This window comes from Rattus norvegicus, chromosome 14, assembly GCF_036323735.1.
Source record: "Rattus norvegicus strain BN/NHsdMcwi chromosome 14, GRCr8, whole genome shotgun sequence".
In the NCBI taxonomy this organism is placed as follows: domain Eukaryota; kingdom Metazoa; phylum Chordata; class Mammalia; order Rodentia; family Muridae; genus Rattus; species Rattus norvegicus.
The window spans coordinates 16,105,402-16,127,228 of NC_086032.1; the positions used below are offsets into that span (position 1 = coordinate 16,105,402).

The following is a 21,827-nucleotide window of genomic DNA, read 5'->3' on the forward strand; positions in this document are numbered from 1 at the left end:
CCAAAATATAAACATGGGGGGCTGGAGAGGTGACATTTAAAAATAATAATAAAAATCAATAAAACAAAACTTCAAAATATAAACGTGGGTCAAATATTGATTACACAGAATTTTTTTCACTTTGTCTTATCTGTCCTTTCTCGTCCTCCTTCTTCCGCTTCCTCCTCCCCACCCCCTTCCTCCACCCTCCTGTTTCTCCTGGGAATGACGGAGTGCACGTGTATCTCGTCTTCTTCCTAGGTTGTAGATATTCTGTGGAGCGATCCCATGGCTCAGGAGGGCTGCAAGGCCAACACTGTCCGAGGAGGAGGCTGTTACTTTGGGCCTGATGTGACAGAACAGTTGATGGAGAAATACAAGCTACAATTCCTGATCCGATCACATGAGTGCAAACCTGAAGGCTATGAATTCTGCCACAACCGCAAGGTGGGGTGAGCCTCTGCATCTGTTGGTATCTGTCACAGGAGCTGTCCAAAGAGCTCCTGGGAGGTGCCTGGCATTTGCCCGAGGCAACTAGGTACTTCGTAAGTGCCTGTGCATGCATGCGTATGTGCGTGCAGGCATGTACAGTGCCCACAGAGTCCAGAAGTGAGTGTCAGGTTCCTCAGAACTGGAGCCACAGGTGGTTTTGAATCCTAAGTGGATGCTAGTAACAGAGTCCAGGTCCTCTGCAAGAAAAGTAAACACTTAACTGCTGAGCTGTCTCTCCAGCCCCCAGAGTAGGGTTTTCTATGCCTTTTGTACTTCAGAGATGCTCTGTGAGACTTTCTACTCTTGATACACTGGGAGATGCTGCAGAAATCTTCCTTAAGATTTACAGTGAACACAGGACAGAAAATGTTCTCAGCCTTGCAATAGGGAAACACAAACTCAATCAAATGTTTCTTCTATTAATCGGCTGCAAACCCATTGTTCTCCCACAGAAAGGGGATTCTGGGAACACAGAGTCCCACCCTTTGTCATGGAGTAAGTCAAACATTCCTACATTTGGAGATGCCCAGATATATGCAGATCCTGAGTATCTGCATGGACAGTGCAAACTCCAGTGCCTTGTAGGGATGCTTGAGGCAAACAATCACAAACCATGTGACTTAGAAAGGAAAGACTTGGGGTTGGGGATTTAGCTCAGTGGTAGAGCGCTTACCTAGGAAGCGCAAGGCCCTGGGTTCGGTCCCCAGCTCCGAAAAAAAGAACCAAAAAAAAAAAAAAAAAAAGAAAGAAAGAAAGGAAAGACTTGGCTGGGGAAACGCTAGCTTCCTATATCCATCAATCAACAGGGTCTTATCTGTCCCTTGTTCTCCGGATTTTAGGAAGCCCAAAATTTTAGGATTTTCAAATTTTGGTTTAAAAGGTCATAAAAAGCTTCATGTAGTGACACCTTTAAAACCAACACACGGGATGCAGAGACAGGCAAGTCTCTGTGAGTTCAAAGCCACCCTGGTCTACATACTGAGTTCCAGGATAGCCAGGGCTACGCAGCAACCCTGTCTCAAAAAAATAAAACAAAGGGTCCTAACAGTCAAAAGGAAAAGATTGGAAAGTCTGAGAGGACGGCTCTGTGGGAAAGCACTTGCCACATAAAACATGGGACCTGAGTGCAGCTTCCCAGAACCCACATAAAAAGCTGGGTTGGAGGCGGCCATCTGTAATCTCAGGGCTTGGGAAGTAGAGATAGGCTGACCCCTGGTGTTCACTGGCCAGCTGATCTAGAAGAACTTGTAGAGACCTTCGTCAGGAAATATGGTGGACAACAACTGAAGATGAAACCCAGTGGGAGGGAGGGAGGGAGAAAGGGAGGGAGATGGGAGGAGAGAAGAGGGGGAGGCAGAAGAGAGGGAGGGGAAAGATAAGAGGGAGGGGATGGGGAAGAGAGGGGGAGAGGGGGAGGGAAAGGGGAGAGGGGAGGGGGAAGGGAGGGACAGGGGCAAGGGAGGGAGGGGAAAGAGAGGAGGGAGGGGAGGGGGAGGGGCAGAGGGGGAGGGGAGGGAGAAGAGAGGAAGGGAGGGGAAGAGGGGGAGGGAGGCCCATCGATGAGTGTGAAAAGCAGCCCGATGTGGGCTTGGCCCACAGGGTTGAGGATGGAGATTCGTCAGTGTGCATACATTCCATGCCGTGTCTCTTCTGCTTTGATTCAGGTGTTAACCATTTTTTCTGCCTCTAACTACTATGAAGTTGGCAGCAACAGGGGAGCCTACGTCAAACTGGGACCAGCCCTGACTCCACATATCGTGCAGTACCAAGCTAACAAGGCGACCCACAGGCTGACCATGAGGCAAAGGCAAGACTTTTTAATGAGTAGCTATCAGAAAACGAATGTCAGGGCCTAGAGACATTAGATGTCGTTGTACTTATTCAAGTTCTACAGGACCGTTCGGAACTGAGCTATATTGATATTAAATTCTAGAATAGAAGTTATGTGAGAGCCTTTGGTATTGGTCCTTTTGTTGTTTATTTGGTTGCTCCATTTCTTTTGAGACAGGGTCTCACTGTGTAGCCTTAACTGGCCTGGAACTTGCTGTGTAGACCAAGCTGGCCTTGCAGAGATCCACCTGCCTCTGCCTCCTGGATGCTAAGATTAAAGGTATGAGATTAAACTCAACACTGGTCTCCATCTCTCTATCTCGATAGGATCTCCTGTCTCGCACAGTCCAGGCTGGCCTCAACCTCACATATAGAGCTAAGGGTAACCTTCACGCTCCTGTTCCTTCTGCCCCTGCCTCACAAGAGTTGAGAATATAGGCAGGCACTACCATACCTGTCTGATCCTGTTTGCAGTTATTATAATAAAATGTCTGGTGAAAGGCATTTTTAAAGAAAATGAGCTTACTTAGCACAGAGTTTTGGAGGCTAGACATGTAAGCAGCCCCGTGCATCTGTCCTTTCGTGAGGTCCTAACTACAGAGGGTATATCATCAGGGATAAGAGGAAAGATCACGTCTTTAGAAGGGAAGCAGATGAAGGAGGAGCTTCAGGTGCCATCTGTTTTCATGGCTCACAGAATTCAGTCAAGAGCCCTATGAAACCGCCTTGATCGCTTCTGCAGTGGTGGCAGGGGGTGGAGGTTGGGGGTCATGACCTTGTTCTTGGCTCCAACCTCTAAAACTCCCAAGTTCTCAACACACAAACCAGACCACCCTGAGTTCTACCCCTGGAATCTGTGAGATCAGAGCGAATCAGCCCTTGGAAGTTCTTTTTTATCAACACACTCTTGCTAAGTCTCAGTCTCTCTCTCTCTCTCTCTCTCTCTCTCTCTCTCTCTCTGTGTGTGTGTGTGTGTGTGTGTGTGTGTGTGTGTGTGTGCATGCAGAGTTCCAGAGAAATTTATCCAATCCAAGATTGTCCAGGCATGACTACCTGAGGTCCCTTCATAACTATCAATGACTACTCTTTGCAAGGACATAATTGAAATGACTCCCCTAACTGATTCTTTTTAGGGTCCTGTACCTCTGTTGGCTCACACAATTTTTTTTTTTGGTTCTTTTTTTCGGAGCTGGGGACCGAACCCAGGGCCTTGCGCTTCCTAGGTAAGCGCTCTACCACTGAGCTAAATCCCCAGCCCCCACAATTTTTAAAGGGCTTATGGAGCCTACATCTGGGTTTCTAGTTAAATAACTTAATGATAATGAACATTTTTCATCTTTAAAAAAACCCATATTTTGTTTTTTCCTTGCTAGGGTGTCTTATGTAATCCAGGCTAGCCTTGAACTTGGTATGTAGCCAAGACTAACCTTGGTTTTATGATCTTCTGCCTCTGTCTCCAGAGTGCTGGGATTATAGGCCTGCAATAAATATTTTTTATCAAACATGACAAAATGCTTTAAAAAAATACCTTTGTCAGTTGAAAAGACGGGTTAGCTGTTCATTATTTATAGAATGGCTGGCCTTTGATAAGGTATTACAAATTGAATACATTTGCTATTTTTTATCTCTTTTTTGTCTCTTGTCCCTTCAATTTATTGACTCTATTTTGGGCCAAGTGTTATGCCCAGAATCATGTGATTGACCCACTCAATAAAAATAAGAAAATTGGGCTGGGATTGTAGTTTCTAACTACAACACTTGCTTAGCACAGGCAAAGCTTGATCCCAGGACCCTCCTCCCCATCAAAAAATAACTTAAAGAAAACAAACGAGACTCCGCCATGACAAGGGCGTAGGAGACAGACCATGCAAGGAAGGTACAGGAGGGAGAGATGGCTGAAATGTAGGTGCAAAGGGAAAAGCAGCCCCAGGAGGGCTGTCCAGCAGGGTCCAGGGCAGCAAAGACAAATATAGATTTATAGGTGTCAACTCAGGAATATTGGAGGGGAGTGTATTAGTCACATGGAGGTTTATTAGTGGTCCAGATACTGAGCTAGCTAAGGCCTATTAAAGTATAAAAGTTGAAAAAAACAAAACAAAAAAAAAAACGGATTTAGTCATTTCTGTGTTTTATATAAATCTCATTTTCTGCTTATCATAATCATAAAGTGTGAGGAAAACGTGATTTTGTATGATAACAAACGGTTCACAGTAGATGCCAGGCTTTCTGCTAAGTACTCACTATGAATTTATTTATTTAATCTCCACATTTACTCTGTGAGGTTGATGGCCTTTTAAACTGGTTTTTGATGGAACAATTGAGGCACAGGCCCAGCTTGCGTAGAGCAGAGCACGTGACTTCAGAGGTGAGCTTTCTCTAGACTTGAGCCACTGGCTGCCCTGGGACAGAGAGGGGAAATGAGGTAGAACACTTCTCTCCAAAGTTGAGCTCTTGTGCACTTGAGGTACTGAGAATGAGGAGGACCCTGCTAGAGCCCAGGACTTACCTTAGATTCAACTTTTCACAAACCCCTCTTCCTCCCCTTCCAGGATCAGCAGAGTGGAGGAGTCGGCCCTCAGAGCCCTGCGACAAAAATTATTTGCTCATTCCTCGGACCTGCTTGTTGAGTTTAGGAAGCGCGACCCGGATGAGAGCGGTGAGGACAAAGTAAACAGACCCAGAAGCCTCTGCGGGGCTTGAGCAGGAGCACGGGTTAGGCAGCTCATTCCATGACTTCGAGTCTTCAGCATGTCGTTGTTTTTGTAATTTTTTAAACGCTAAGAGCATGTACTTGGTTAGATGCAGACGGTGAGGGCAATGGAATCATGGGAAGGGTCAGACCCACAACCAGGCAGGACTAAGTGGAGAAACTCAGTGTCCGGTGCTGGCCCACTGTCACTGTTTGTTTCTGAGCTTATCAGCTCTATGTTCTACAGTCAACGCTAAACATGGTGTTTTTATTCAACTTAATGGAACTGCCATCCAAATTTTGATTAGCTGCAGCCATATATATTTACATATGTGTGTGTGTGTTATTAAGGATATCAGTGGATAATATATTCCAAGGAAAATAGAACATTGATTCTTTCTTCAGTGCTGGGAATTGAACCCAGAACCTTGTGCATGTTAGGCAGGTGCTCTGTACTAAGTTACACCAGCACCTATCTTTTTTTTTAAAAAAAGATTTATTTATTTATTTTGTATATGAGTACACTGTAGCTGTCTTCAGACACACCAGAAGAGGGCATCGGATCCCATTACAGATGGTTGTGAGCCACCATGTGTTTGCTGGGATTTGAACTCAGGACCTCTGGAAGAGCAGTCGGTGCTCTTAACCACTGAGCCATCTCTCCAGCCCCAGCACCTATCTTTTAAAACAACCACACACACATATACACATGCCTATACATACACACACACACACACACACACACACACACACAAATGCATACATATATATATAAACTCATATATTCAGATATAAACATGCATGCATACATAAATATACATGGACACATACATGCATATACATATACACACTTATAGGTACATACAAACATAACGTACATGTACACATATATACACATTCATACATACACACTTGTGCATGCACGTACTTATATACACTCATACATACATACACTCATATATACACATACCCACATATAACTATATATATACACACACTCATACATGTATATGCATACATACTCAAAATACACATATGCATATACAAACACACACTTATATATACATACATAAAACACACACACATACAATGTTTTATATTTACAAAATTCTTTATGTACCCAAATTTAATGAGTGAAAATTACATAAGTTTTAATTATAGGCAGACATAAAGTTTTATATCACATGTGACATACGTACATTTATGCTTTGTTGTCTATCTGAAGTTCCAATTTAATTGGCCATCTTGCATGTCATTTGACGAGCCTAGCTTCCAGCCAACTCTGCCATGACCAACAAAAGTAATGGTAACGGCCATTAGCCCTGTTACCCACCAATAGTTCAAGGATGCAAGCATTAAAATGTATGCCCTGTGTGCACAGCCTGATGAACAAGAAACCAGACTTCTAGGTGGCCAGTCACCAGGCCAGGTCTTTCCCGCAGGTGTAATCACCCTGAGTGACTGGGCAGTCGCCGTAGAGGCTGTGCTGCACCTGGGGCTGCCATGGAGGATGCTGCGGCCACAACTGGTCAATAGTTCAGCAGATAACGTGTTGGAGTACAAGTCCTGGTTGGACAGCTTGGCCAAAGAGCAGCTGAGCCGAGAGGTAAGGGTGTGGTGATGGTTGAGAGCCCACAGCAGCCTCTGAATCCTAGTAAGTGGTGCCAACATTCTGAAACAGCTATTTAGAGCCCCAAAGCGAGGGTGGGAAAATGGAAACATTCTTTGTTGCATTCCTATGCATCTGACTGGGTGCTGAGGGGTTTATGTAGTTGCCTCTGCTAATCCCCACGGACAACCTGGAGGTAGGTGTTGTCCCGCTTTTAGACCTGAGAATGCTTTAGCCTAGGGTTATAGAATTTTTCAGTGACTCAGGCTTGGGCTAAGGGTGTACTTTGTGAGAAAGCCCATGGATCAACCTCCAGCAGCAAACAGAACCAAACCAAACCCAGTTTGCTAGCTTTAAATCCCGCTTTGTTTCCCCAACAGCAGGATGTTGGGTCTGTTTTAAAACATGAGTGACAAATAGTTGCTGACGAGGCCAGTACTCTCGGAAAACAGCTTTACTGTAACATTGTTGCAACATCATTCCCACATTATGTAATTCAGCCACTTGAAAGGACTCGACTCAGTGAGGCTTAAGACCCGTTTATCCCTCGGTATCTAGTGTAAGGAGAACACACACAAGTCTGGGGACGCTCAGATTCCTTATGGAGAACAGCGTGGTTATGCACACCCCCTGGAGACTTCCCTCTCAGGGTTACTTATAATACCTAAGGCAATGCAAATACTACGGAATAATAGGGAAGTCTGTATATGTTCAATACTGGCACAATTTTACCCATGGCTAGACCACAGATGCTATACCTAAGGATATGAAGGAATAGCTATATTTGCAAACATGTGCAACCATCCACCAAATTCTATTTTTGAATGGCATTTGTTTGTTTTTTGGTTGGTTTGGTTGGTTTTGTTGTTGTTTTGTTTTTGTTTTGTTTTTTTTCCCCCACAAATGACATTCCTACTTCACTCTAGTGAGGTGGAAGAATAATAAAATAGCTTCAGTCTCGTTCGATGTATAACTATCAGAGTTCATTATACATTGTTGCTTGCGACCCCGACTGAGATCCTTGGGGGCGGGGGCGGGGGGTAAGAAGGCACCTAGTCAATGACACAGACTCCGGGAGTCTGGCAAGGGGCAAAAGCAGAGTAGATGTTTTTACAGGAACTGGGCTTTATACACCCCTCCCAGCATCTCATTAGCTCTCAAGTAGCCCAATGTGGCGCCGCCGGCTTTTTCTCATTAGCTCGCTCCTTCGCCTGATCCGGCAGCTCTAGGCAGGCATATTTTAGGTTGGCTTGAGGAAGAGTCAGGGTTGCGGAGCACAGCATTGCGGCCGGGCCTGCTTGGCTGAGTTCTTCTTACAGTGTATTAATTATACATTAGGGGGGAAATGAAGGGTTTTTTTTTTCTTTCGGGTGGGCGAGTTCGCTGACCCTAAGGGCCAGGGCCCCGGGAAGTCGCTGTGGGGAAAGGGGTTAAAGTGAGAAAGAGGCACGCGGGGGGGGGGGGGGGGGGGGGGGGAGGGAGGAGAAGCAGCTTTTTTTTTTTTTTTTTTTTTCTTACAGAATATTCAGTCGAGTCTGCTGGAAAAGCTCTATCGAAACCGATCCAACTTGGAGACCATTTTTAGGATCATAGACAGCGACCATTCAGGTAAACTCACTCATTGCCCTGACACGTTCCACGCACAGGGATTATTTCTCCTCAGACCCTTTAGTTTTCTTCACAGTTCTCACCTCTTGAGTTGCATGCAGCTGTTGAGTTGTCCCCAGCAGTGTCAGAAAAACTACTCTCTGTTTTGTTTTGAGACACGGTTTCTCTGTGTAGCCCTAGCTGTCCTGGGACTCCCTCTGTAGACCAGGCTGGCCTGGAACTCACAGAGATCTGCCTGCCTCTGCCTCCGTGTGCTGGTATTTAAGGTGGGCACCATCACTGCCGGGCTTTCCTCTTTTAACATCAAATGGCTCGGTGGGATTAATAAATGTGTCTGGAGTCTTCCTGAGTTTTCTAGCCTGTCTGTAAACTCCCGGTCACAAGCAATCTTCTCACCTCACCCTCCTTAGTAATTGGGTTTAGTGCGTGTACCACCCACCATTCCTGGCTTCATCGGGTGATCTTGGACCTTTGTCTAAAAAAAAAAAGGGAAAATCAATTCAAGGCCCATGAGACAGCTCAGTGGGTAAAAGAAACAGATACCACACAGCCTGGCAATGCCAAGAGCCCACAGTGAAGGGGAGGGGAGGACTGACCCCTGGAAGTTGCCCTCTGACCTCCACATGCTTCCTGGGGCACACGTGGACATGAGCATGCATAAGGGTGTGCATATGTGTGAACAGAGACACGACTTATAACTAGAGTGATAAAAAAAAACCTTGGCTGAGGTGAGCTGAGGATAAAGCTATGGACCCTGGCCCAGGTCCAGCTACCAGAACTGCAGAAAACCAAACTGAAAATGAACTTCAACCGACTGTCCGTGCATGACACAAGGGCTCTCGCCATATTATGATGTGGTTGCTTTTGAAGCCAGGTCTCACTTCACCTCTCCAGGCTGGCATCTAACCTCCTGGCCTCAATCGAACCTCGCACCTCTATCCCGAGAAGCCAGGACATGTGTGTCCAGTTTAAACACATGTAAGCAGTGTAAACATGCATCTGTCTGGATGACTTGACATAAGAAGACGCTCCCTACTGACATTTTGGACTGCATCTTGTATTTTGGGGAGTTCGCTTTGTATATTGTGTGGGGTTAAGCAGTATCCCTGCCTTTCATCTTCTAGATGCTACCAGAATCCCATTCTTGTGTTCATTACAGCTGTGAAGTATGTCCCCGGCACTGTCAAATGTTCCTCTCTCCCAGGAAGCACAGTTGCTCCCACGTAAAGAGCACTGGTGGTTCATGCTTCTCTGATGTCCCCTCAGGAGTTTCTATGTCACCAGGAGCCTTGGGGTCTGTGTCCGATTACTAGATAAGCAAGTCAGACTATGTTAGCCCTGAAAACTTAGATGAGCCACTGATTTCTCCCCTCTGTTAAGGGTTCATCTCCCTGGACGAGTTCAGACAGACTTGGAAGCTCTTCAGCTCTCATATGAACATCGACATCACAGATGATGGCATCTGTGACCTTGCCAGAAGCATCGACTTCAACAAGGACGGCCACATCGATATCAATGAGTTCCTGGAGGCCTTCCGCCTCGTGGAGCAGTCCTGCTCGGAGGGCCAGGCCTCTGCTTGCCCACAGTCCACAGACACGGGGGAGAGTGGTCGTAGCAGTCCAGGCCCATGTTGAGGATAGCCTGGTCTATTCACTCAAAGTGCCAACAGGCGATGCCAAGCTCATGACTCCACATGGACTTGGGGACTTCATGCTAAGAATTTGCCAGCATCAAGAATCACCTGTGTGTACGCCGGTGTGTGTGTGTGTGTGTGTGTGTGTGTGTGTGTGTGTGTGTGTGTGTGTGTGTAGTGGTCCCAACCTCATTTCAGAAGTCAGGTTTAGGAATGTTTAAACTCTCAAATCTACTCTAGTTGTCACTGATATTTTAACACCCTCAGGTTTTTATTTCTTATATTTTATTTATTGTTTTAAAATGTCACCAGTAAAAGAAAGTTTTTTTAAGGGTTGGGAATTTAGCTCAGTGGTAGAGCGCTTGCCTAGCAAGCGCAAGGCCCTGGGTTCAGTCCCCAGCTCCAAAAAAAGAAAAAAAAAGTTTTTTTAATTATATATAATCCTATGACCCCAAATATACCTTTTTCATTATGTACTCCTCCTTCTTATGTATTTAGAGTTTTCTTTTTAAAATAAATTTACATTTAATTGTACATACTTTCACATGCTGCTGTATAATTTTCACAACTATCATTTAATGGCCATATAGTTTTCTTTCAAATTAATGTACTATAATCCATTTGGTTCCTAGTTAATAAACAGACGTGTTGCTTAGTTTTTCATTCATAACATGATTCCTAATTTGTAAAATTATTTTTGAATAATATGTTTTCTTAGGATACAAATCTCAGAAATGGGGTTGCTTTGCTGAAGGATATTGTATTATTTAGGGTTTTCAGGGAAACCCATAAGCTATAGGCACGATTTATCCTAAGGAATTGGCAGGGCTGGAGAGACGGCTCAGTCAGCTAAGTGCGTGCACGCCATGCTAGCACAAGCACCTGAGTGTGTCCCTACACTCACATGGGAAGTTGGATGCGGTGCTAGAAGGTGAAGGACTGGCCAGCCTGGCCAGTCATGGCTCTATGGGCTTAGTGAGAGTCCATGTCTCAAAAAGTACGGTGAGGTGAAGACATCACACATCAACCACACTCATACCATACACACACACACATATACCACACACAAACACACATACCATACACACACACCCCATACATGCACTACACACACATAGCATACACACACCCCATACTTGCACATACACACACACACTCACACACACTCACACTCATACTACACATATCACACACACCATACACATACCACACACACACAAGCATATCACATGCATACTCAGCACACAGCACATACCATACACATACACACATACCACACACATACCATATACACACACCCCATACATGCACCACACAGACATGCATACCATATTGCATACACACTACACATTTCACATGCATACTACACACACACACACACCATATATACACCACACATACACATACAGGCACACCACACATTACATTCACACTACATATATCACACAAACATAAACCACACACATACCACACACACACACTGCACACACATACACATATCACACACACACACACACATACACCTCGTAACTGAGCTAGGGCTGCCTTCGGACTCAGTTTGTGACTGAAGATGGCCTTGAATTCCCAATTCTCTGGTCTTAACCTCTCAAGTGAACTTTACCACAAATTCACAACTTGAGTTGTGTGTCATCTCAGATTTTTGCTAGAGTGACCAGTGTTCCACTTGTAATTCACTGCGTGTTTCACTGACTAGTGCCAAACTGTCTCCTCTCCCTCTTGTTATTTCTTTGAGAATGAAGGAGAACTTTCTTAGTGTGTGACTTAAGTGAAACAGGCAGAAGTGGGGTCGATGAGTTCATGATCCCCCTGCACCCACCCAGAATGCTCTTCAGTTCTGTCTGAGGCCCATGGGGATCAACACTACTGTCTCCCGACTCCATAGAGAGCTATGCAGCCATGAGAAAGAATGGTCTGGGGGCTGGAGAGATGGCTCAGTGGTTAAGAGCATTGACTAGAGGTCAATCCTAGAGGTCCTGAGTTCAATTCCCAGCAAGCACATGGTGGCTCACAACCATCTTTAATGGGATCTGATGCCCTCTTCTGGTATACACAACAAATCAATCAATCGATGTCTGTTTTGGGCGTTTGGCTTGGCATTGGGACTGAGTATAACTTTCCCTTTTTATATAAATGGCACACTAGTAAAGATTAAGGTGAAGTTCTGGGGAAAATGTAATTTCTAAAGACATGCAGACTGTGAGGATACTGAGACAGGCTTCTTCAGCAAATAAACTTCCAGGAGAGGAATATCAAGAGAGCAAGGAGAAAAGCACAGACTTACAAACGTTTATGCAGTGGCCATCGTAGTGTACTGCGCCTTCAGTTCCAGCACTGGAGAGACAGGAGCAGGCAGACCTCTGTGAGCTGAGGGCCAGCTGGTCGGCAACTGACCCTGTCTCAAAATGTTGCAAGACACAACAACTGCAACCAGAACTTAATTGGATCCTCAAAGCATGGCTGTTCCCTTCCTCAATAACCAGAACGGTGTGGCTGATAGAATATGGGGTGTTGGGAAGGCATCATTTATTTTCCAGACATGCTGAGACTTGGGGTCATTTTTAGGTCACTATCTGTACATACACTGAAATACGTGCTGGGATTTGTTCCCAAATAGAGGCTGATAGATGGGGATGGGGACAAAGCCAGGCTCGCCCGGACTGGATCATCACAGGAGTTATGTGAAGGATCTTTGCATTTGAATTTTCCTATAATAAGCACTTCTTTTTCCAGAGGATTTTTTTCTTTTATTGGATATTTTTTATTTACATTTTAAATGTTATCCCCTTTCCCAGTTTCCCCTCCAGAAACCCGCTATCCCATCCTCACCCACTTCTATGAGGGTGCTCCCAACACCCACCCACCAACTCCTTCCCACTTCCCAACACTGACATTCCCTTACACTGGGGCATCGAGCCTACCCAGGATTAAGGGCTTCTCCTCCCATTGATGCCCAACAAGGCCATCCTCTGCTACATATGCTGCTGGAGTCATAGGTCCATCCCTGTGTTCTCTTAGGATGGTAGTTTAGTCCCTGGGAGCTCTGGGGATCTGGTTGGTTGATGTTGTTGTTCTTCTTATGGGGTTGCAAACCCCTTCAGCTACTTCAGTTCTTTCTCTGAATCCTCCATTGAGGACCCCATTCTCAGTTCAATGGTTGGCTGCAACCATCCACCTCTGTGTTTGTCATGCTCTGGCAGAGCCTCTCAGGAGACAGCTATATCAGGCTCCTGTCAGCATGTACTTCTTGGCACCTGCAATATTGTCTGAGTTTGGTGTCTGTATATGGGATGGACCCCTCAGGTGGGGCAGTTTCTGCTCCACGCTTTGTCTCCATATTTCCTCCTGTGAGTATTTTTGTTCCCCCTTCTAAGAAGGTCTGAAGCATCCACACTTTGGTCTTCCTTCTTCTTGAGCTTCATGTGGTCTGTGAATTGTATCTTGGGTATTCCGAGCTTTTGGGCTAATATCTGCTTATCAGTGAGTGCATATCATGTGTGTTCTTTTGTGACTGGGTTACCTCACTCAGGATGATATTTTCTAGTTCCATCCATTTGCCTAAGAATTTCATGAAGTCATTGTTTTTAATAGCTGAGTAGTACTCCATTGTGTAGATGTACCACATTTTCTGTATCCATTCCTCTGTTGAAGGGCATCTGGGTTCTTTCCAGCTTCTGGCTATTATAAATAAGGCTGCTATGAACATAGGGGAGCATGTGTCCTTGTTATATGTTGGGGCATCTTTTGGGTATATGCCCAGGAGTGGTATAGCTGGATCCTCAGGTAGTTCAATGTCCAATTTTCTGAGGAATCTCAGGCCAGCAAGCTCACTTGGTTGTCTCTCTATTCTGATGATGGGAGCCCCCAGCACGCTGGACTTCTGCAGAATAAAACACTCTTTGTGTTCGTTCACATACTGTTTGCGTCTGGGGTATCATTCTTCGGCGAATCGTGGACCCTTTACAAAAGCATCTAATCTCATTAAGCATATGTTTCCTCACCTATAAAGAGTCTATTTTCCACGGAAGACATGAGAGTTGTTAAAGTAATTAATATGCAAACGAGGTTCAGGGAATGTTTCGTTAAATAATAAAAAAAGGAAGCACGGTCCCACACTAGTGCCAGCTACTCTCCAGCCCCAGCGGTCTCACTGCCTCCATGGTTAGCCCCATGAAGCAACTCAGAACCAACTGATAGTGATATGAGCTGGCCACTCAGATTGGACAATCTGTCCTTTAATAATCCATCCCTTATATGATATTCACGCTACCTGTGGCTATTTAAAGTCACATCGATCTGGGAGGTCCTTCTCTTTCTCCATCTTCCTTCCTTCTCTCCTCTCCATACTCTCTCCTGCCTCTCCAAAACTCTCAGCCCGCCCTCCTTTTCTACCGTCCAATCACAGGCTCTAGCCTTGTCTTTCACCTGCCCTCACCTGCTGACAGACAGCAATCACCAAGGGAAGGATCCTTAAGCAGAGCTAGCTAGGGTCCATGAATGACCTTAACAAGCATAAGCATCTGTCTTTCTGAAGGACAACCAGAGCTTTAGACAATCAGAAGCAGCCCATGAAGATAAGTTAGAGGGGACAGAACAAATAACCCAACTTCGTTGACCTACTTTGTCTGATTCAGGGGTTCTCAATCACAGAGGACGTTTAAAAATACCAGGACTTAAGTGTTATCGAGGCTGGGCAGCTCAGAATCTCTCCAAATGGGTCCTGGGCACAAGAATTATAAGTGATGTCACAAGTGCTGGGTTCTACCCATTAGATAATGTAGTTGATTATGTAACTGCTTTTTGGTAGATATAATTCCGAGGCATTAAGATCCAGCTTGCTGGGCTGGAGAGATGGCTCAGTGGTTAAGAGCACTGACTGCTCTTCCAGGGGTCTTGAGTTCAATTCCCAGTAACCGCCTGGTGGCTCACAACTATCTGTAACAGAATATGATTCCCTCTTCTGGTGTGTCTGAAAAAAGTGACAGTGAGCTCATATAAATAAATAAATCTTTAAAAAAAAGTTGAAAAAAAAAAGATTCTGCTTGCTTAAATCCATTCTTTTTATTTTTAAATGTGATCGTATATGTTTAGATTAAGCTGATCCTTTACTTTCCAAGTAACACACACACACACACACACACACACACACACACACACACACACACGCAAGCACGCACACGCATGCGCGCGTACTTAACTCATTCTAGCATGCTTAACTCATTCTCATATAGAGCAGTTTCCGGTGTCTAGATGTGCTCTCCGGGTGTTCCGGAAGGGCAGCCTCTGGTCAGTTATTCCTCTTTGTACCTATCTGGTCACAGCTGACCTGCCAGTTGCTGACTCACGAGTCAGTTCCTTTCAGTGTCTCTGGCGGAATTTTCCAGGATGTTTCTGAACCTTCTGTGGGATGTACTCCTTCTGATTACACAAGGCTTTGGGTTTTGTAAAGCTCTTCGTAATCGATGTCGACCCCAGGTGGAGCTCCTGAGTCACACACCAGGCCAGGGCTTTTGGAATCTGTACATTTGAGTCATGCTGAGCTCTTGAACTTGGGAGCCTTGGAGCCTGCGGAAAGTCTGGCCACACCCCTCCACCCCGCCCAGAGCTTTACAGCTTCCGCCTTCTGTTTGGTCTCTGTCAGCTACGGAGTGTTTTAAATGAGAAATACATTGAGCTGAGCTATATCCAAAAGCGTTGTGCAAGAGAATAGAGTTTCTATGGAGACAGACACTGTGAAAGTCCAGATTCGCCAAGTCTCTACCAGATACACAAGCCTTGGGAAGCTATGGAGAGAGAGAGGTTTCTCATTTTATCCAAGAGTTACCCTTCAACGCACACCCCCAAATGCAACGGGCACCTGGGGGAGAAGTTTTTATTCAGACGGCAGCTCAAATAGTCCCTTTGCGTCTGTGCAACCTTGAGTAAAATGCCTGACCATTCCCTTGACTGGATCCTGGATCCTCCTGCGGTAGGAACCACTTCCTCAGGTCCTGGCAACTTGGAGGAGTCAAGGTGTGAAGTGAGCCGCAGCTGTGTGATTGTGTTCAGAACTCCCCTAGCCTGGAATTTGCCTGTGATTCACCCGCAGGACTTGTTTTCGGGTCTGTTTAGGGAGTCAGGACTTCAGTTTGGGAAATGAAAAATGTTCTCAAGAAGGGATGATTTTGCACAAACAAAACAAAACAACCCTGAATACATTTAGTACTGTTGAAGTGTAAACTTGAAAGTGTGAGACTTTACATTACATCTGTGTTATGAGCATAAAAAGATTTTAACACGCTCGGTTGCATTTCTAGGCTCCTTGGTGAAACCGCTGGCGTAGACTCAAAGGTCATGTTTTGAGTATCGCCTTGCTTGCCAATAAATGAACCTCCACATCATTTTCAGATCGAGCTCCAGAGTGTAAAGTGTTCTATATAGCTGGCCGGTCTCTGGGATCTCCATAGCAACAGCCCACAGCGATACACCGCTGTGGAGATCAAACGGAGATCTCACCTGCCTTCAAGGCAAATAGAATGCTAGTCGAGGGTCTTTTTCATTCACATGGTTTAATTGCTCTTATCTTAAATTAATCTCCCTGCCCATGCTTCCCAAACCAATTTGGTGCTTCCCTTAGTTTTGCTTCACTCATTAGATAGTGTTTTCCTTGGGGTGCAGCTGTTTCCTATTTCAATCAATTCCTCTGTGTTTGTCTCCTATTCTATTCTATTCTATTCTATTCTATTCTATTCTATTCTATTCTATTCTATTCTATTCTATTCTATTCTATTCTATTCTATTCTATTCTATTCTATTCTATTTTGAGACAGGGTCTAACTATACAGCCTTGGCTATCCTGAAATTCTGTATGTAGCCAATACTGAAGGACGTGAAGCTCCATTTGCTTCTTTCTCCAGACTGCTGGGTTTAAAGGTGCGTGCCTGGCTTACGTTGGTGGTCTTTAATGACAGGACCTATGGAGGTTCAGGTGCTGTGCTGGGATGCTAGCCTCCTTTGTCTGGTTGTCATAGTTACCTAACAGCAAGTGAAAGCAGCTGGGAGGTGCCAGCCCCACTGTGTGTGAGCTGCACAGTCAAGTCAACAACTCCCGAAACAAAACCAAAGGAAATGTTTCAGGAACCTTTCTTTCCACGAGGGAATAATGTTCTGTGTGCATAGGCCACATTTACTTATCCAGCCACGATTGTCCAGCTCCAGGGGACCTGACACCCTCTTCCAGTATGTAAGGGTACTGTCACATGTACATAACACACACACACACACACACACACACACACACACACGCACAAATTTTTTTAAAAATCGGTAAAATCCGGGGCTGGGGATTTAGCTCAGTGGTAGAGCGCTTACCTAGGAAGCGCAAGGCCCTGGGTTCGGTCCCCAGCTCCGAAAAAAAGAACCAAAAAAAAAAAAAAAATCGGTAAAATCCATGTAGTGGATTTTGTTCAAAAGCCCAATGTGTTTCTTCCCTTTATCTCAAAGGTAATAACATTAATAACCTTCCAGATTTCGCCATAGATAATAAGCCTCAAGAAACTGAGCTTCCCTGCAAGAAGCAAGCGCCCAGCGGTTCTGAGGACGGACATTCTAAATCCGTTAAAACAAAGCAAAACAAAACGGAACCCATAGAGAGCCTGGCACGACGCTGCAAGCGTGCAATTCCAGTACTTCAGAGTGTCAGAGGGGCCTGCGCCGCAAGTTCCAGGCTAACCGGAGTAGTGTGGTGAGGCCCGTCCTCAAACGAACAACAAGCAAACAAACAAATGCGAATTCTCAAAGGAACCCATCTCCAGCGCCAACAAAGGCCTGCGCTGTCTGTTAGCATATCAAACACGGTGTCTTCAGACACACCAGAGGAGGGCATCGGATCCCATTACAGAGGGTTGTGAGTCACCACGTGGTTGCTGGGAATTGAACTCAGGACCTCTGGAAGAGCAGTCAGTGCTCTAACCACTGAGCCATCTCTCTAGTCCCGGACGCCCGGACGCCCAGCCGCCCAGCCGCCCGGACGCCCAGCCGCCCAGCCATCACTTCTCACCTCTACCTCCAAACCTTTCCACCCAGGGGTTGAGCGTCCCTTCCCTTCCTATATATAACTCAGTCATTTGCCACCTCCAACCCCTTTCTCTTCCTCCTCCTCTTCTCAGGGCCAGGTTCAGTCTGGACCCTTCCAGAAGCCTCTGGCTTTTCTCTCCCTCGTCTCTACAATAAAACGTAGGATTCATACTAGGATCGTACTCTCATTTTCATTCACAAACACAGAGAAAAACCCACAGTAACTTGAGTAGACTGTGCCATCCAATTTCCTTAAAACTGAAAAATTCGGGGCTGGGGATTTAGCTCAGTGGTAGAGTGCTTACCTAGGAAGCGCAAGGCCCTGGGTTCGGTCCCCAGCTCCGAAAAAAAGAACCAAAAAAAAAAAAAAAAAAAAAAAACTGAAAAATTCAGCCACCCAAGCTGAGTTTCACCGATCACACTGCACCTGCCTCTTAGAGGGGACAGGGGAAATACTCTCCTGGGTTGGCTGCCGGAACCCCATTATCTAGCCATACATAGTTGGGGGTGCTTTAACTTCCTCCGAAGAAAATACGGTGAGAAAGAGTCAGACTTGACAAGCTACTGACTTGGCTGCATCTCAACTAAACTTTGAGAAAAGTGTGGGAGACACTGGACTGGTCTGCAGGGACCGTGGAGGGGAATCTGCAGGGTGGAGAGTGGAGGGAAGGCTTCTCTGAAGGGAGTCAGAATGCGGACCAAGAATGGAGCTGCCTGAGAAGTCTGAAAGCTTATGAGAAAACTCCAAGACACCAAGACAGGAGTCTTGTGACATCTATTTCTTTTAAAGATGTTCTTGAAATGTGCTTTTGTGTACCAATTATCTTACTTTTGTTATTTAAAAAAAATGTTTCCAAGTACGGCTGGTCCTTCAGTTTGTAAACAGTCTGAAGTCATGCGAACTTCACCCGTATGGCCTTGCCTAACCCTCAGAGTATAAATTGTCTGATGGTCTGAATAAAGTCGACTCTTGCATTTTTAGGTTCTATCCCGACTCTAGAATCAAGACAAAGGAAGTGACTATCATTTCAATTCTACAGGGAATCAAATGAGATTTTGCTGAAATTGGATGAACTGCCTTTAGTCTTATGGTCTGGATTTAGCTAGTGCCTAGACTTGGGATAAGCTCTGGAGATCTTTGTAGGAATGGAACCCCTCCAATACTTGGGGCAACATGACCATGCAGAGGTTGGACCGGACAGGGGAGCTTTTGCGCAATTCCTATTTTATACATCTATGCCAAGCCTCTGTCTCCCACCCAGCGAGATCCAGGGTAAATTCCATGCAGATGCAGTCTGAACACATTTTATAATTTTTTTAATTCTCGAGGTATAACCCAACCCCTATCTAAACTACTCATGCTGCATTCCAGTAATTTTCTACCTGTCGCAATTCTCACCATTCATTTACAAAACCCCAATACACTGAAACAATTATTCATGTGTCACGAATAACCACAAACTTGTTGTTAACCAAACGGGAAGCAGCGTCTTAGCCCCTTAAAGAATGAGATGGGGAACCCATCTTATCCTATGTAAATAAGGGTCATCAGAGTTTTTACTGTGCTGATCACTCGCGCGCGTGCGCACACACACACACACACTCACACACACATATATATATATATATATCTGTTCATATCCAGATTGCCTGACCAAGGCTTCAAAAGAACTCAATCAGATGCTCCTTTCTTTCTGGCCATACTGGTAAGCTTTTATTTTCAATCATAAATAACTTTGTCTTATAAAACATATGGCTTCAGATTTAAGAATTCACCCAGAAACATTTTAGCCTACTTTGTCAGTCCTAGTGTTTTGTGTTTTAATAATATTGTCCTATACGTTCTCATGTATTTATATTTTTTAAACTTCTATTTATTTTGCTATGTATTTTTAATATGCTACTCTGATAATGATTCTAGGTTATGTTAGAACTTTAAAGTAGTTAATTACTAAAAAGAAATTGTAGAACAGTCACAGAATTCGACAGGCAACGTGGGTTTCTTTTCAAATAGATGTATTTATTTTTATTACTTATGTGGGCGTGTTCTGCTGACATGCGTGTCTGTGTACCACAAGCAGACCTGATGTCTAGGGAGACGAGAAGAGGGTGCCAGCCGCCCCTAGAACTGGATTTATAGACTGTTGTGAGGCACCATGTGTGTGCTGGGAATTAAACCCGGGTCCTCTAAGAACAGCAAAAGCTCTTAACCCCTGAGCCACACATGTCATTAACCCCTACTTTGGCAATTTTCAAAATTTATTCTTTTCTCATATATTGCATCCCTCCCTCCTCTCCTCCCAGCATGAACCCCTCACCTCCCCTCTCCCTCAAATCTACTCCCCCTCTTTTCCCTTCAGAAAAGGGCAAGCCTCCAAAGGGATATCAAACAAACATGGTATATTAAGTTATAACAAGAGAAGGCACTGGCATTTTAAATTTGCCACATTAAAAAAAATTTTGTCATGACATTAGAATAATATTTGTCATAATACAGTAGAGAACAGATAATTTGGCCCCATTTTTGTGTATTTATTGATACACAATATCAATAAATATATGAGAGAGTCGACATCATTATATAGAGGGGTGAGTACCCACCCCAGGAGGGCATCACTCTAACAACACCATCATATCTAAGGCATTGTAAAGGTAAGGTGACATTACAAAGATTACAGATCTGTGGTTCCAAGAATGACAGAAATGAGTGATGGTGCTCTATAAATTCACTGGAGAAATATTCCTAACAAACATTGAAGTTTATAGTGCACTCGAACCATGCAGATCCTGAATTAGAAACATGTGTTACCTTTCCTTTTTGCATTTACTTAGTATGTGCATGTATGTGTGTATGTGTGTCTGTGCATGGGTGTGTATCTGTGGTGTGTGTGGTATGTATGGTCTGTGTAGAGTGTGTATGCTGTACATATGTTTGTGTGTGTGCATGTATACATGTGTGTGTGTGGTGTATGTGTGTCTCTGTGTGTGTTTGTATATGTGTGTATATGGTGTGTGTGTGTGGTATGTGTGTGTAAGGTATGTGTGGTGTGTGTGTTGGTGTGTGTATATATGTGTGTGGTGTATGTGTGTCTCTGTATGTGTTTGTATATGTGTGTATGGTGTGTGTGTGTGGTATGTGTGGTGTGTGTGTTGGTGTGTGTATTTGTGTATATTGTGTGGGTTTGTATGTGTGGTGTGTTTGTGTGTGTTTATGTGTATGGTGTGTATCTATAAGGGGATATGTGTGTGGTGCATTTGTTTGTATGTGTGGTATCTGTGAGTGTGTGTGTTTGTGTGTGTGGTGTGTGTGTGTGGTATGTGTGTGTAAGGTATGTGTGGTGTGTGTGTATATATGAAGTGTATGTGTTGTGTGTGTCTAAGGTATATGTGTAAGGTGCATATGTGTGATGTGTGTTTGTATGTGTACAGGGATGTGATTGTGCCACACTGCATGTGTGGAGCCCAAAGGACAACTTGCAGGAGTCGGATGTCTCCTTCCACAGAGCAGGTTTCATGGGTTGAACTCAGGCCTACAGGCTGGGGCCGTCGCACCAGCACAGAAACACAATGTTCTTAAGGCATTAGAGTCAGGATCTATCGTCTAACTGTGTACAATCCTACAGAGAACGCAAATCTCCTGTCTTTCCACGCCGAGGTTCCCACCAGCACCGCCTTCTGCCCACTCCGGTGACCTGCCATTGTTCGCACAGGAAGAGTCACATCGTGTTTGTCCTTTATTTTGATTTTTTATAAACATTTTGAATGTATATGGGTGTTTTGCCTGCATGTGTTCTTTGTACTACACAAATGTCTGGTGCTGGATGAAGCCAGATTCCCCAGAGCTAGGTTACAGTGCGTTGTGAGCTGGTTGATATGTGGGTGTTGGGATTCTAACCTGGGTCATTGGCAAGCGT

General features: G+C 44.8%; 1 protein-coding gene across 3 annotated transcripts in view; it reads left to right on the forward strand.

Annotated features, from left to right (window-relative positions):
• Ppef2 (protein phosphatase with EF-hand domain 2) overlaps positions 1 to 10,502 on the forward strand; it is a 34,198-nt gene extending 23,696 nt beyond the window's left edge. For 2 of the 3 annotated variants that reach the window (XM_039091867.2, XM_039091868.2), the window contains 6 exons: positions 241 to 426; positions 2,136 to 2,278; positions 4,851 to 4,957; positions 6,433 to 6,596; positions 8,120 to 8,207; positions 9,588 to 10,372. In XM_039091867.2, coding sequence (XP_038947795.1) covers positions 241 to 426; positions 2,136 to 2,278; positions 4,851 to 4,957; positions 6,433 to 6,596; positions 8,120 to 8,207; positions 9,588 to 9,841 — 942 coding nt within the window. In that variant the 3' untranslated portion in view covers positions 9,842 to 10,372. Of the gene's footprint in view, positions 1 to 240; positions 427 to 2,135; positions 2,279 to 4,850; positions 4,958 to 6,432; positions 6,597 to 8,119; positions 8,208 to 9,587 lie in introns of all 3 variants that reach the window. The other variant, NM_001107210.2, reaches the window with a different exon arrangement.
• Positions 10,503 to 21,827: the final 11,325 nt, after the last annotated feature.